This window comes from Motacilla alba, chromosome 8 (genome assembly GCF_015832195.1).
Source record: "Motacilla alba alba isolate MOTALB_02 chromosome 8, Motacilla_alba_V1.0_pri, whole genome shotgun sequence".
Classification (NCBI taxonomy): Eukaryota; Metazoa; Chordata; class Aves; order Passeriformes; family Motacillidae; genus Motacilla; species Motacilla alba.
The window spans coordinates 586,261-602,027 of record NC_052023.1 but is presented as its reverse complement, the minus strand read 5'-3'; the positions used below and the strand labels follow the sequence as shown (position 1 = coordinate 602,027).

At 52.4% G+C, this 15,767-nt stretch overlaps 1 protein-coding gene across 1 annotated transcript in view; it reads right to left on the bottom strand.

The window, feature by feature from the left end:
- The window catches only part of NEGR1 (neuronal growth regulator 1), a 100,546-nt gene that overhangs the window by 29,313 nt on the left and 55,466 nt on the right, over positions 1–15,767 (bottom strand). Inside the window, exon 5 of the mRNA XM_038144506.1 lies at positions 10,727–10,878. Within this exon, the coding sequence (XP_038000434.1) occupies positions 10,727–10,878 (152 nt within the window). The remainder of the gene's footprint in view (positions 1–10,726; positions 10,879–15,767) is intronic.

Below are 15,767 nucleotides of genomic sequence, written 5' to 3'. Positions count from 1 at the left end.
TGAGGGCACGCCTTTGCATCGGTGTTTACAGCACCAAACCATTACACAGGAAAACGTGCAACGCAGAAAGAAAAAAAAAATCTACTAAATTAATCATGGCTTTTGTCAGATTTGAGAAATAAACGTGAGCAGTGAGATCTTTACAGGTTTCAGAAGGCTCCCCCAGCACCTGCACCCCACTGAGGTGCGCCTGGAGAGGCTCCTGCCAAACACGACTCACAGAATCACAGAATCACGGAATTTCCAGGTTGGAAGAGATCTTTAAGATCATCGAGTCCAAGCCATGTTCCAAGACCTCAACCAGATCATGGCACCCAGTGCCACATCCAGTCTTTTTTTAAACACATCCAGGGATGGTGACTCCACCACCTCCCTGGGCAGATGATTCCAGTATTTGACCACTCTCTTTGTGAAAAACTTCCTCCTCAATTCCAGCCTGGATCTCCCTTGGCACAGCTTGAGACTGTGTCCTCTTGTTCTGTTATTGCCCAGAGAAAGAGACCGACCCCAGCTCAGCACAGCCACCCTTCAGGAGCTGCAGAGAGTGACAAGGTCACCTGTGAGTCTCCTTTTCTCCAGGCTAAATAACCCCAAACTCAGAGCAAACCTAAACCAGAGCAGGCCACTGAATTTCACACGTTGGGATGAGACTGCCTCACCAAAGGGACAAGAAAGGCAAAGCTGTGATTTTGTTATTCAAGGTACACTCTTCTAAAGGATAAACAATATTTGCTCACTGGTCCTCATTCCCAATTTCAGATTTTTCCAGGGAAAACTGCTGCTTTAATGATTTCTACAGCTGTTGAGACCATAACAAAATGAAGAGAAAGTGACAAAGTTGGCTGCGTCCTTTGAGCTCGGTCTTTCATTCATATGGATAAATGGAAGCTCATGAATAATGCAGACCTGGAAATCTGTTAGCATTTTCCTGCTCAGAAACATATGATTAGCACTGCTCTGACTCCCAGTAATGATATTCCTGTTCTCAGAGGTCACTCTTTAAATCTGCACAACTGTCAGTGTATTTCTGCAGATAAACACGGCAAAACGCCCGCTGGAGATGCTGCAGCAGGGGACACCTGTGAGGGGGCAAGGCTGGGGCAGAGGGACTCGTCTGGCACTGCCCCAGGGCAGGGCTGGCAGCCCTCGGTGCCAAGCCCAGCTGCAGAGGTGACCCAGCAGCTCCCACAGCCCCACACTGGGCTGGGAGGGAGCTCAAATTCCATCCATTCCCACCCCTGCCCTGGCAGGGATGCTGCCACTGTCCCAGGCTGCTCCAGCCCCAGTGTCCAGCCTGGCCTGGGGCACTGCCAGGAATCCAGGGGCTGGGGATTCTATCCCAGGGCCTGCCCACCTTCCCAGGGAACAATTCTGCCAAAAAGGGGAAACTGATTCCTTGGGGTTTAAGTTTTTCTGTTCAGTTTTGGTGTGCAGCTTTTGGCTTTACTTTAATGTTACTGGGATCTTCCCACAGAACAATCCTGTCCCAGCTGGAGACTCAAGGGCAGTCTCTTCAAACTTCAGGCCCAAAGCACAAACAACAGCAGGCAAGCAAGCAAGGAGGGTGGAACTTCATCATTTGGAGCTATTAATTGGACAGTTGGCTCCTGCATGCAAATGGATTAAAACTCATAAAAATGTGAGATTTCGTGACCAAGCCTGCTTTTGCTTCCATCTCCCCAGCAGCTCTCCCTCCTGCTCCATGGATTCCCAGCAGCTCTCCCTCATGATCCATGGATTCTCATCATCCTCTTCCCCATGATCCATGGATTCCCAGCAGCTCTCCCTCCTGCTCCATGGATTCCCAGCAGCTCTCCCTCCTGCTCCATGGATTCCCAGCAGCTCTCCTCCTGCTCCATGGATTCCCAGCAGATCTCCCTCATGCTCCATGGATTCCCAGCAGCTCTCCCTCGTGATCCATGGATTCCCAGCAGCTCTCCCTCGTGATCCATGGATTCCCAGCAGCTCTCCCTCGTGATCCATGGATTCCCAGCAGCTCTCCCTCATGCTCTATGGATTCCCAGCCCCTGTCCCTCCTGCTCCATGGATTCCCAGCAGCTCTCCTCCTGCTCCATGGATTCCCAGCAGATCTCCCTCATGCTCCATGGATTCCCAGCAGCTCTCCCTCATGCTCCATGGATTCCCAGCCCCTGTCCCTCATGCTCCATGGATTCCCAGCCCCTGTCCCTCATGCTCCATGGATTCCCAGCAGCTCTCCTCCTGCTCCATGGATTCCTGGTACCTCAGAGCAAGCCCCCAGCCCCACTAGTCCCTGCACGGGCCGAACACGTGCCCAGAGCTGGAAACTCTTCAAGTGCTCTGCTATTTGCTTTCACTGGCACAGCAATTTGTGAATAACTTATTTAGTAATTACTGTGTAATTATAGCTCTGCTCATCCCCGACGAGCCGAAATCCACAGACAATGCCTATCAAATGAATCATTACAATCTCTATAAATTACACAGGAGATGTGCCCATGTCATGATGAGATTCATGAAATGACTACCATTTCTGTGAAAGGAGATTAATTAAGATGGAGTTAGAGTTTAAGAAGGAGCAGATTATCCTGCCCCTGTGCCCAGCCCTGGAGGCACCTCTGGCTGCCGTGTCCAGCTCTGGATCCTCAGCACAGCAGGCACAGGAGCTCCTGGAGCTGAGCAAGGGCCTGGAGCATCTCGGTGCCCAGGAAAGGCTGAGGGAGCTGGGGCTGCTCAGCCTGGAGAGGAGCCCCGGCAGACAAGGGTCCTCAGTCCTGGATGTCCCTGGGTGTCCCTGTGTGTCCCAGTCTGTCCCTGTGTGTCCCAGTCTGTTCCTGGGTGTCCCCGTGTGTCCCAGTCTGTCCCTGTGTGTCCCAGTCTGTCCCAGTCTGTCCCTGTGTGTCCCTGTATGTCCCAGTCTGTCCCTGTGTGTCCCTGGGTGCAGGAGGTCAGAGCAGGCCCAGGCTCTGCTCCAGGCCCAGGAGGGCAGGGAGCCCAGGGGAGCACAGCGATGAACCCTGGTGTGGATTATTGCAGGTGTGGATTATTGCAGGTGTGGATTATTGCAGGTGTGGATTATTGCAGGGCCAGGTGAGCCCAGGGGAGCCCAGCGATGAGCCCTGGTGTGGATTATTGCAGGTGTGGATTATTGCAGGGCCAGGTGAGCCCAGGGGAGCCCAGCGATGAACCCTGGTGTGGATTATTGCAGGTGTGGATTACTGCAGGGCCAGGTGAGCTCAGGGGAGCCCAGCGATGAACCCTGGTGTGGATTATTGCAGGTGTGGATTATTGCAGGGCCAGGTGAGCCCAGGGGAGCCCAGCAATGAACCCTGGCATGGATTATTGCAGGTGTGGATTATTGCAGGGCCAGGTGAGCTCAGGGGAGCCCAGCGATGAACCCTGGTGTGGATTATTGCAGGTGTGGATTATTGCAGGTGTGGATTATTGCAGGGCCAGGTGAGCCCAGGGGAGCCCAGCAATGAACCCTGGTGTGGATTATTGCAGGTGTGGATTATTGCAGGGCCAGGTGAGCCCAGGGGAGCACAGCTGCCTCCTTTGGCATGCTGAGTCCTGGAAAACAAGGATGAGCAGAGTCTGCCTCAGAGCCAGGCGTGGTGAAACCCTCAGAGCAGGGCAGGGCTCTGCAAAAGCACTGCCAAGAGCACAGTTTGGAACCAGGCACCCTTCGTACAACATTCTGCTCTGATACTAGCAGGAGCTAATTTTTTAAACTCAGCGCTTGATTGCGATGAATAAATTGAATTACCTTGATGAAGAAGATGAAGAAATGCACAGAATTACCTCTGGCTGTAAAATTACAACAACAGCAACAACAAAACCAACAAACAGCAAAAAACCACAACAACAAAAAAGAAAAAACACCAAAAACCAAACCAACCAACGAACCAACCAACCAAAAAAAAAAAAAAAAAAAAAAAACACAAAGAAACCCCTACCAAAAAAAAATTACCAAACAACCACATTTATTTCCCCCTTGAGCCACAGTTTGATCCTGACTCTGATTTCCCATTCCTGCAGGCATTTCCTCACGTACTTGCAGCACCCTGGACAGCTCAGCACCAGCCTCAGAAAAAGGGCTGGCAAAAGATGGATGATTTATTGCCTAAATTAAAGCTGCTACGTCGTCACAGCGTGCAGCCACTCCATGAGATTTGCTCCTTTCTTCCTCACACCCCCAGCAATTTAAAACTTCTCTTCTTCCCCTTGGAATATAATTTTAACTGAATAAATTAACAGAATTTAAACGATCCAGTTCTCATGCTTGTGTTTTATTTTTGAATAAAGTAAGTAAATCTAAATATTGCCAAGCCTAAAAATCTGAATATCAGGGCAATTTATAAGAAATGGTCTCTGCAGGAACAGTGCCTTCCCCGACAGGAAAATTCAGGTTATTTCTCTAGGTGCTTCATGGCAGGACATTTAAAAGTCAGGAAATCAGCTTTGTTACTTTAGATATGTGGGGGGAAAAAAGGAAGTTTCTGAAAAATTCATTACAGGCACTTTTCTGTGAATAGTTCTGATATCACAAATCAAAGCCTCTGATGCCAGAGGCTTGGAAGAGCCCTGAGAAGAGAAAGCTTTTATGCTCAATTTATTATTGTAAACCAGCCCAAATCTCCACACATAAACCTGGAGGAGGAATTAAGAGTAGCTGTAATTGAGCTCTTGATTTCCAAGGCTCGTTGAGGCACCTCAGCATTTTGTTGCCTCTGTGGTTCAGCACAGAGGTTAATTAGTGCTTCTAGTGTGGGCTCACTGAAAACCTCTTGTTTTTAAACCTCTGAAGTTATTTTTAGCTTTCTGCAGAAAAAAAAAAAAAAAAAAAAAAAAAGGATTTTTTTTTCCCCTTCCTTTTTTCCTTCAGCTCCCTGAGTGCCCAGACACCCAGGAGCTCACAGCAGCTCCCAGGAAGGTGCAGTGAAGCTCTGCAATCACCATCTCTCTGCATTTTCTGGTAATCCCTAAATTGCAAACGCTTGACTCGGTAGAAGCACACAAACTTTACAGGTAAATGTTTGGGTTTAAGGAAATGCTTTTGTCAATTAACCCAGAATTTGCCTGGGAAATTATTTCAGTTTTGGCATTTTCCAACCTGTTAGATTATTTGCTTAAATACCAAAGTCTTGGGTTTAAAATCTATTTTCTGATCTCTCTGAAAACTCAGGATATCCTTGATCAATAGCTAATTCCTTTGTAAAGCCCCCTGAGCTTTGCTCAACAACTCGATATGAAAATAAGTTCTGCACTTAATAACCTTCTAATGAAGGAGAGCTCTGCTCTGGGTTCAGAACTGGTCTCTGATCAGGGTAAGTGACTCTCTCCTGGGCCTGTGTTATGAGAAAACTTCCTAATCCATCTTCCCCAATATTCCAATAACCCACTTTTCCTGCCGGGAGAGACAGTAATTGTCTTCAGTCCCTTCACCCAGGGATTGTTCCCTCCTCCGTTTCTGTCTCCCCTTTCTGAGCCTCCTCCCTCCCTCCTCCACAAGTTTTGAGGCCAGGCTGAAGTTTGTGCTCCAGACTGAGCTGTAAAATGAACCTATATAATTATTTAAAGTGCTATTTTACTGCACTTCTTCTCCTCATCCCATTTGTTACACGAGGCATTCTTTGGATTTTCAATTTCCCTTTAATTTACTTTGAGGTTTTGTACTCTGAGAAGAAACTCGAGGTGCAGCGAGCTCTGCCCAGGGGTGCTTCTCACCCTGAGGGGGCACAGGCGGGGAATTAAATTCCGTGGAATGTTTTAATCATTGTTTGGAGCACACTCTCAGGGATGGGGGGACTGTGGGGTGTCTGCAGGGCCAGGAGCTGGGTCAGTGATCGCTGAGGGTCCCTCCCTCTCCAGGATTTTCCAGGATTTGATGATAATTAACTGAATGAGATGAAGATTTGGCCACACCTCAACCCCTCTGATTTAACCAGGTGGGCAAGAAGAGGAGTCTGAACCCCACGATCTGTGGGTAACAGCAAAATTTGTGCATATAAACACAAACAGAGCAAACCAGAGCATCGGGGCAACTTCAGCAAGAGCCCAGCAAAGACCCCGGGGCTTCTGTTTGATTTCTCTTTGGTTTTCCCCTGATCCACTCTCAGGCCTTTAAATTTCCGCTACATGTCAAGGAGAAACTTGTGTTCCTGGCCTTGCTCAAACGGGTTATTTCTGCCTCATCCCATCTCAGTCACTTATTGTCACATAATTCATAATAAAGCTCAAGCTGGAAAATGGATTCAGAGAAAATTCCTTCATAACTCTCGGTAATTGTTACCTGGAGCAGCAGCTGGCATCCATATGGAAGGAGCTCAAACCCAACATTTAACAGAATTATTATGACTTACACAAATGGGGGATTTGGCCATTCATCTCGTTCTCTGGGATGTATGAATCCAAGTGCAGAGTTCCCAGCAGTGTGCTCCGGAACAGCTCCCCCAGCCCTGACAGGGGAGGGGGGCTCTGGCTCAGCTGTCCCAGGGGAGAGAGGAGGGCAGGAAGGTTTTCCCTGGCTGGGAATCACAGAATCACAGAATTTCCAGGTTGGAAGAGACCTTTAAGATCATTGAGTCCAACCCATGTTCCAACACCTCAACCAGATCATGGCACCCAGTGCCACACCCAGTCTTTTATTAAACACATCCAGGGACGGTGACTCCACCACCTCCCTGGGCAGATGATTCCAGTGTTTGACCACTCTTTCTGTGAAAAACTTCCTCCTTAAATCCCCTGGGGCTGGCTGGGAGCTCCCAGAGCTGCTTTCCCTTGGGAACAGGAGCACTCCATCAATGCCCTGGCTCTCTGAGGAGGCTTTCTGTGCATTTACAGCCCTGCTGCTCTCCGTTCTGAGGAACTGGCACTCGCTGGACTGTCCAAGAAGAGCATTTCACTGGGGAATGGATGCCCTCAGACCAGCAGGGCACAGAACAGCAGTCTCCACAAACATCCCTCTGAAGGGCGCTCAGGGCAGGTCCAGCTCATTGCAGCAGGTGCAGCTGCACTCAGAGCACTCCTGGGGACACTCGGGATTTCTGCAGCTCCACTCCCGTCTGGAAGTGAGCCAGAGAGACCAAGTGATGTGCCACGGTCACCAAGATGCTCCCGAAAGATCTGGGAGCAGAAAGAAGAAAGCCAAAGTGTGGATCTGTGCTCAGCCCTGCCCTGACCTGCAGGAGCTGCTCTGTGCCCAGGCTGGCCCTTCCCAGGCTGGCCCCGAGCCTCTCTCCTGGGCACCGGGGCTGTGTGCCCAGCAGGACTGGGGAGCAGCCCAGGCTTGGGGCAGAAGGGCCCCGTGAGGACAGAGCAGGGGGGGAAGCAAAACCCTCTCAGATTGAAGGGAGAGGCAGAGCCTGGAGCTCCTGAGCTCCAGGTGGGACATGCTGGAGCCCTGGAGGGCGCACCTGGAGCCCTCTGTGCCACACCCCGAGGAGGAGCCAGGGGCAGCTCAAGGGCTCGGGGCGTGACCAGCCCCTTTACAAAGCGTTTGCAATTTCCCAGAGTGGATTTCAGATCTGTTCCCTGTCCATCACCCCTTGGAGGATGGAGGGAGGGGCTGGGGGAGCTCAGGACAGGGGCTGCACCCAGGGAGGGCTGAAGGGAGAATGAGCAGCAGGGCACCAGTTCTCTGCACAGTGATGGCTCCTGGAGACCTTGGGCTGGATCCAAACCTTACTGAATCAATAACTGTCCTCTGGAATGACTGCAGCAGGCTTTCAGCAGGCTCCTAATGAGAACAGGAATTTTCATTTAAGCTTATAAATGTATATATACCTACAGACACTTTTTCTATTATATTTTCTGATGCAGACCAGCCCTCCTGGCTGAGACAGAACTATGCAAATTGAAATTTGATTTGCTTTCCAGGCCGGTATTTGAGAGATAAAATAGCAAAATCTTTCTTAGGTAATTGGACAACAGCAGAAACTGTGGACACAAAGGGAATTTCCCTGGAGAGTGTATTTCTCTCCAGAAATGTCAGATTGGGTGGGCCAGGCAGAGCTGTGGAGCTGAAACTGAGCAGAACCTGCCACAGACCCAGAGGCACTGAGATGTGATTTCCCAGCCAATAAAATGGAACTGCTGGGTTCAAGGATGAACTTTGTGAAGAGGGCAGTGCCAGAATGTTGATGAATGAAGGATTAATTAATGGGTGAATTCCCGGTGAGCCTGCCCACAACCAGCCCGGGATCCGGGGGGCAGATCCCGGGGGAGATGTGGGGTCAGGGCGGGCAGGGAGCCCAGCTCTGCTGCAGCAGGGACACTCCAGGAGAGCCGCCCCGGGGCACTGCCCTGCCCTGTGCCCCAGCCCAGCTCTCCTCCTTCCTGGCAAGCCCTGCTCCTGTCCCCTCTTCCCCCAGGGCTGCTGCAGCTGGAACAGGCTCCAGCCTGGGGAAAACACAAAGGAAAGGCACCAGAGGTTTCCCATGGGATGGGGGAGATCTCACACCCCCCAGGTCACAGCACGGGGTCACACTGGGGATTTGGGATCCCCCTGTCACATCTCTGCACAGCCCAGGGGTTTCCCATGGGATGGGAGAGATCTCACACCCCCCAGGTCACAGCACAGTGTCACACTGGGGTCTGAGCTGCTCCCACTGGGGATTTGGGATCCCCCTCCCGTGTCTCTGCACAGCCCAGAGGTTTCCCATGGGATGGGGGAGATCTCACAGCCCCCCAGATCACAGCACAGGGTCACACTGGGGATTTGGGATCCTGGTCCCGTGTCTCTGCACAGCCCAGAGGTTTCCCATGGGATGGGGGAGATCTCACAGCCCCCAGGTCACACTGGGGATTTGGGACCCCCTGTCACATCTCTGCACAGCCCATGGGATGGGGCTCCCGAGTTGCTGCAGCCCCAGGCCACCGCACCCTCAGACTGTGACACCAGCGCAGCCCCGGGCTGCCACACTCCCTGAAACAAGGCAGCAGGGCTCCCTCAGCTCGCCTCAGAGGCACACGGAGCTCCTCTGAGCCCTGCACCGGGCTCCCGAGCGCTGCAGGCAGGCGGAGCTCGCAGCTCCCTCGCACACACCTGAACCAGCACATATGGCCCGCTCCCGCTGCCAGCGAAAGGAGATGCAGGAGTTTCACAGGAGAGGATTCTCGCTCAAGGATTAAGGAGGCTGTGCTTAACGAGTTGCTGCCCTGAGAATTACTGCTACTTCTTTTTTTTTTTTTTTTTTTGTCGCTTTTACAAAGGGATAACGCTTCTAGATAATATTAATGTAAATTATCAGCAAAGGAAAAAGTTCACCAAATGATCCTCATTGCCAACCAAAATCCAGATCACCTCCTTTAGGACAGCTCTCCTTGTTTGGAGAGCTGGATTAAAGCAATCAGAGTATAAAATAAGACATTTCAGCTTGCTCTTTGAGTCAAACCTCTGACTCAACAACCCCCCATTTCCCCCCTGAGGTCAGGAGCAGCCCCAGATTTCCAGAATTTTCTCTCAGACCATTCTGCTTCCCACCTCCCCTTTCTTTCATGATGGAGAACATCTATTTTTATGATTTGTACCAGTGCACTTGGTACTTCTACGACATTTCAACCTCTGCCTCTCAAGGTGCTTTGTAAGGCTGGCTACAAGGCACCTCACAATTTCAGATGGAAAAAAAATCCTGGCAGCAGCTCAGAGACAGATTCAGCTCTGCTCTGTTCAAATGGAGCCAGACCTTCCTTCTACCTGCTCTGAATTGCAAATGCACCAAATTCCAGCTCCTTCTGGCTTAATATTCCTTTGTTTTCCCTTGAATTTCCTGTTTAAAATAAGTGTAACGTCGTTCCCACTTTGGAAATGATCCCTCAAATATTAAATAAATGGCAGCAAAGGCTCCCTGTTATTCTGTGCCTGTTACATGTCTCCTGCAGGAATTCAGAACCTCCTGACCACACTCATCATATGGGGAGTAGGTTCAGGAGGAAATTTCACGGAAGGAAGGCAATAACTGTGGGATTTAAGCAACCGAAGCTCTGCAGTTCCACGCAGTGAGGAATATCTGTACACGTAGGATACACCCGGAGTTTTGTCTCTCTTTTATCACCATCACAAGAGAGCAGCACCAGAGCTCCACCACGAGCACCTTTGGGTCCACCAGCAGATGGCTGAGCATCCAGCAGCAGTGAAATGCCACCGAGGCACAGCTCAAAATTCCTCCCCAAGAGCACCTCGGGGCCCCTTTGGGGCAAGCCCCACGCTGAGCACCCAGCTCTCTGCCTCTCACACCGCTCACGGTCTCCTCCAGGAGACTCCACCGCTCTGCACCGCCTGCCAGACCGAGGTGGGGCAGAGCTCCGGCACATCCCAGCTCTCCAGCTCCTGGCAAGGTGCTGGGAAATCTCTGCCCTTGCTTGGCAGCGGCCCCACAGGGACCTGTGGCTGCCGCCGGGAGCGGGAAGCTGTGGCTGTGCCCATTGTGCCTCTGCACCACCACGGCAGGGGGGGTTAGCTGGGATTCCTGGCAGAGCCACAGCCCCTGACCCCCCCAAACACACCACAGAACCCAAACTCAGAGCCCAAACCCTTCCCCAGCACGGAGCAGCCGCCGCCAGGCGCGGAACCGCCGGGCCCCGACGAGCACAAGGCGTTTCCAGGAGCGCAGAGGGAACGAGCACAAGGGCAAGGGCATTTCCAGGAGTGCAGAGGGAACGAGCACGCTGCTCCTCTCGGGCTGTGGGACCCACGGGGCTGGGAGGAACCAACCCTGAGCGCTGGCCACACGTCCCCGTTACTTACGGTTGAGAGGCAGGCTGGCATTGGTCGTCCCTAGCTTGTTGGCAGCGACACAAGTATAGTTGCCAAAGTGCTCTTCTGTCACATTGGTAACAGTAAGAAGGGATCTTGTACTATAATTTTTAATAGTGATTCCTTGTTGACCATTGATCAGTCTAGAAAGCAAAAAGAAAATGTCTATAACTCATATACCACAACCAAGATTGTTTTGTTTTTGTTTTTGTTTTTTTTTTCTTCACAGCTCTCTTTTCTTTCCTGGTTTTACAGACAGCCCTGGGAGCACGGTGAGCTCTTTGCAAGCTGCCAGTGCCTGTGCTGAGCACAGTTCCTGGCGCTCTGGGGAGCCCCGGGGCTGGGGGTGCTGAGGGGAATGGTGCTGCCTGCGTGTCATGCAGCTGAGAGAAAAGAAACACCCACGGCCCTTCCTGCCTGGAGGAGCGGGGACAGAAACCCCCGGATGCACAACTTGGATCTCAAACCGGGCAAAGCCAACTGGGAATTGAAATACTCTCCCTGGGGCAGAAAGGGGTCCTGGTAAGTCTTTCTAAGAGAGTCTTTGTCACTTCAAGAGGGTCTTTTCAGCCTCTGGAGTTTGTTGTGTGCTTTCACAGCCCTGGCTGGTGGCAGGTGAGGATTAGGAGCCGGGATTGTGAGCAGGGTTTTGTTTACGGGGCTCTACAGCTGCAAATGAGCCTCGCAATTGGGGACAAAATGCTCCAGCAGCACTGCTGAGGCAGGATCAGGTAATGAAGCACAGCAAAAAGCTAAATCGGGACTCTTCTCACCCAGCTTTGAGCTTCCCACCCCAAATTCATAGGAAAAATGCAGGTGTGTGGATCCTGCTCCCAAAGGCATGCCAGGAGTATTGCTGAGCACCAGGACAAAGCAGGAGAACCAGCTTTAATGATGTTGTCATAGGCAAACCACGTCTGATGAAACAAGGAGACGAGAAGGGGAACCGTGTTATTAAAAACTCGCCACAGTTATTACTCATAATTCCTTCTATTTCCCATAAGGAGCAGAGTTTCGGATTAAGAATGCAATTTTTGCCTGCTATATTGAAGGATATAATCATATATCCTGGGAATTAGTGCCATCTCCCACCGTTCTGTCTGAAAACCTTGGCAAATCTGTCATTAATTGCACTTGAGCAGGTTGTGGACTGAGCACTGCTCATTGTTTGGGAGTGCCTCTCCTCCCACCAGACCCCGGCAGGTGCTGCTCACACAGGGACGTCTCCTCCTGGGGAGAGGACGTGCCACACCCCATGGGCATGACAACAGAGAAAAATTGGGACTGCCGTGCCTGCTTTGGGGTAAACACTGCTCTTGGAAGATCCATCTTTGGTCCAGAAAGAGAAAAACTTCTGTGCCAGGTGGAAACGCGTCCCCTCAGCCTTTGCAGATGGATGTTCTCCTCTAAACCCACCAGCGGCTGAGCCTCTGCTTCCTGCCTCTCCTGCAGAGCATTCCATAAGAGTTCTTCACTCCCAAACCCCTCTGCTGCACTGCTCCCTGGCACAGGGTGCCCAGAGCAGCTGGGGCTGCCCCTGGATCCCTGGAATGTCCCAGGCCAGGCTGGACACTGGGGCTGGAGCAGCCTGGGGCAGTGGGAGGTGTCCCTGCCATGGTAGGGGTGGCACTGGGTGGCCTTTGAGGTCCTCTCCAACCCAACCCAGCCTGGGGTCCTGCGGTCTGCACCAGCTGTCTCCAAGCCAGCTCCACACTTTGGGCCCATACCCAGAGCTTGAGCTCCACCATCTCCATCTCAGCTGTAATTTTCTCCCCAGAAAAGATGGAGCGTTGGGATCTTTGCTGTCACCACGCCCCGTCCCAGGTGACATCTGCCTCAAAGCCAGGGAGAGAGCCTGCCTGCTGCGAGCTGCTGTCCCCAGGCTGCCCAGGGTGCCAGCTTGGGGCCCTTCCCCTTCCTCTGCCCCCACATCCCTCCCCTGGAGCCCTGCTGGGACGGGGCTGGCACCGAGGGCTGTGATCCTGGAGCAAACGGGGCTGGGCAGGGGTGCAGATCAATGAGTGCACAATTCCCAGAGCAGGAGCTGGTCGGAGCTGCCCCGGGGTGGCTGTGTGCAGCTGGAGGGGCAGAAAGTGTTCCCGGGGAACTCGCTGCTCCGTGCGCGGCTCGGCCGCGCTCAGCACGGAGCTCACGTTTAGCACTTGTTGTGTAAGCATTTATTATATAAGCATTTATTACATAACCACTTATTGCTGGGCCTCACCCAGCGACCGCCAGGCTGCAACAGCATCCTGGGCTGTGCACAACAGTGTTCTGGGGGTGTATAACAGTGTTCTGGGGGTGTGTAACAGTGTTCTGGGGGTGTGTAACAGTGTTCTGGGGGTGCACAGCACCACTCTGGGGGTGTACAACAGCACTCTGGGGGTGTACAACAGTGTTCTGGGGGTGCACAACAGCATTCTGGGGGTGTACAACAGCCCTCTGGGGGTGCACAACAGTGTTCTGGGGGTGCACAACAGTGTTCTGGGGATGTACAACAGCACTCTGGAGTGCACAGCAGCACTCTGGGTGTGTATAACAGTGTTCTGGGGGTGTGTAACAGTGTTCTGGGGGTGTGTAACAGTGTTCTGGGTGTGTACAACAGTGTTCTGGGGGTGCACAGCAGCATTCTGGGGGTGCACAACAGTGTTCTGGGGGTGCACAACAGTGTTCTGGGGGTGTATAAGAGTGTTCTGGGGGTGTATAACAGTGTTCTGGGTGTATAACAGTGTTCTGGGGGTGTGTAACAGTGTTCTGGGGGTGTGTAACAGTGTTCTGGGGTGCACAGCAGAACTCCGGGGTGCACAGCAGCACTCTGGGTGTGAACAATAATGTTCTGGGGGTGTATAACAGTGTTCTGGGGGTGTATAACAGTGTTCTGGGGGTGCACAGCAGCCCTCTGGGGTGCACAGCACCACTCTGGGGGTGCACAGCAGCACTCTGGGTATGTACAACAGTGTTCTGGGGGTGTATAACTGTTCTGGGTGTGTACACCAGTGTTCTGGGGATGCACAACAGTGTTCTGGGGGTTTATAACAGTGTTCTGGGGGTGTGTAACAGTGTTCTGGGGGTTTATAACAGTGTTCTGGGGGTGTGTAACAGTGTTCTGGGGGTGTATAACAGCGTTCTGGGGTGCACAGCAGCACTCCGGGGTGCACAGCAGCACTCTGGGTATGTACAATAATGTTCTGGGGGTGTGTAACAGTGTTCTGGGGGTGCACAGCAGCACTCTGGGTATGTACAATAATGTTCTGGGGGTGTATAACAGTGTTCTGGGGTGCACAGCAGCCCTCTGGGGTGCGCAGCCACCCCGCAGGCTCCTCGCCCTCTGCCCTGTGCCTCTCTCCCCAGGCAGAGCCAGCCCCTGCTCGTTGCAGGGACGCTGCCAGGCGTGCCCAGCTCCCCCAGTGCCAGCCCCGGGGCCCTGCCTCTGCTTCCACCCCAGAATGCCTGCACCGTGCTGTAACTGATGGAGCCCTGATAATGAGCTTTGTCATTCTGAATGTAAGTCTTGTTTGCTTTGAGAAGGAAAAGGGAATTAATACTTTAATATTTCATTTAGGTGCCTTTTGGGCTTCCTCCCTGCGGCTGTTGAATGTCTGAGCTGTGATTTCTCTAGCCCAAAACACAGCCTGAGAGCGGGCTGGGTTCAGAGCTGGCACGGTGAAGCCGTTGTGCCCTGCACAGGGAATCCCCAGCAGCCTTCAAAGCCACACACATCCCTGACACCCCATCCCTGGAAGAGCCCCTGGATCCCTGCACAGGCCTTGGAGCACCCTGGGATAGCGGAAGGTGGAGTGGCATAAACTTTAGGATCCCTTCCAACCCGACCATGTGATGTTTCCAGGACAATTTTGAGATGCTTCTAGTAACTTGTCCCCCCAGTTTTCTCCAGCTGTCCCCACCCTGTGCACCAGCACCTGGGGGAAGGTACTGAACAGAGCTCCTGGGAAGTCAGTGATTAGCAGAATCGGCCCTCTCTGCCTCAAAGAGCAATAACTTTAACTCGGTGCAGTCTGTTACTGCCTCTGTGTTTAGCTTTAATGGGTATTTTATGATGAGGTGATCCCTGGAGTCTGGGAATGGTGCATTTGGATTCACATCAATCTCAGTAACAACAATGCAATTTCCACCCCCAAAAGCCTTGTTTCAGACACTGCACACACACTTACGCTTGCAGGGCGAGCTCCCACTGCTAATTTACTGAACAATCCAGCCAGATTTCTAAGGAAGAGGAGCCCCAGCCCAAGAGTATCTGACAAAAATGGGATCCTCTCTGTACTGTTAGCAGAGAATCCAGCAGGGTGTGCACGCCTGGGGAGCAAATTCAGCTGCAAATGATCTGCAGGGTGATGGAGATGCTCCTGGGAGAGAGCTGAGCCTTGTCAGCTCTGCACCAAAGCAGTGCCTGAGCTGGCCACAGCTCATGCTGCGCTAGCCAACGCTCACCCTGAGCTGGCCAGTGCTCATCCTGAGCTGGCTGCCCATCATCCAGAGGCAGAGGGGAGACACTGGATTCAAAAACAGCAAAAAAACCACCCCTGGGTGTTTTCCCCTTTCCTGCAAGGGATGGGGCTCAGAGATCCCCAGCGAGCGCTCACAGGATCCCCTGAGCTGGAAGGGACCCCCAAGGATCACCAGAGCCCAGCTCCTGACAGGGTGGAGCATTAGACTGAACCCAATACTTGAGCAGCAAGGCCCAGCAGGACAGAGCTTTTCCTGCTGAGGTGAAACTCCCACCAGAACAGGAGCAGCAGCGCAGCTTGGGCGTCCTGAAATGCTCTGCCTCGCCTCTCCTGCTGCTACCATGGCACTGGACGGGCTCAGCAGGGAGGAGTTCGGGCAGAGCTACAAACAAAATGTGATCAGCACGCTGGGAGCTGCTAATTGAACCTGGAGTGCCAAAACCTGCTCTGAAATATCCCCACAGAAAGGGTGTTAGTGCTGCAATGGCCCCAGGACGGGCACAGCGCAGCACAGCCACGAGCAGCCATGGAAATGGGATGCAGATGGATCTCTCCAACACAGGAGA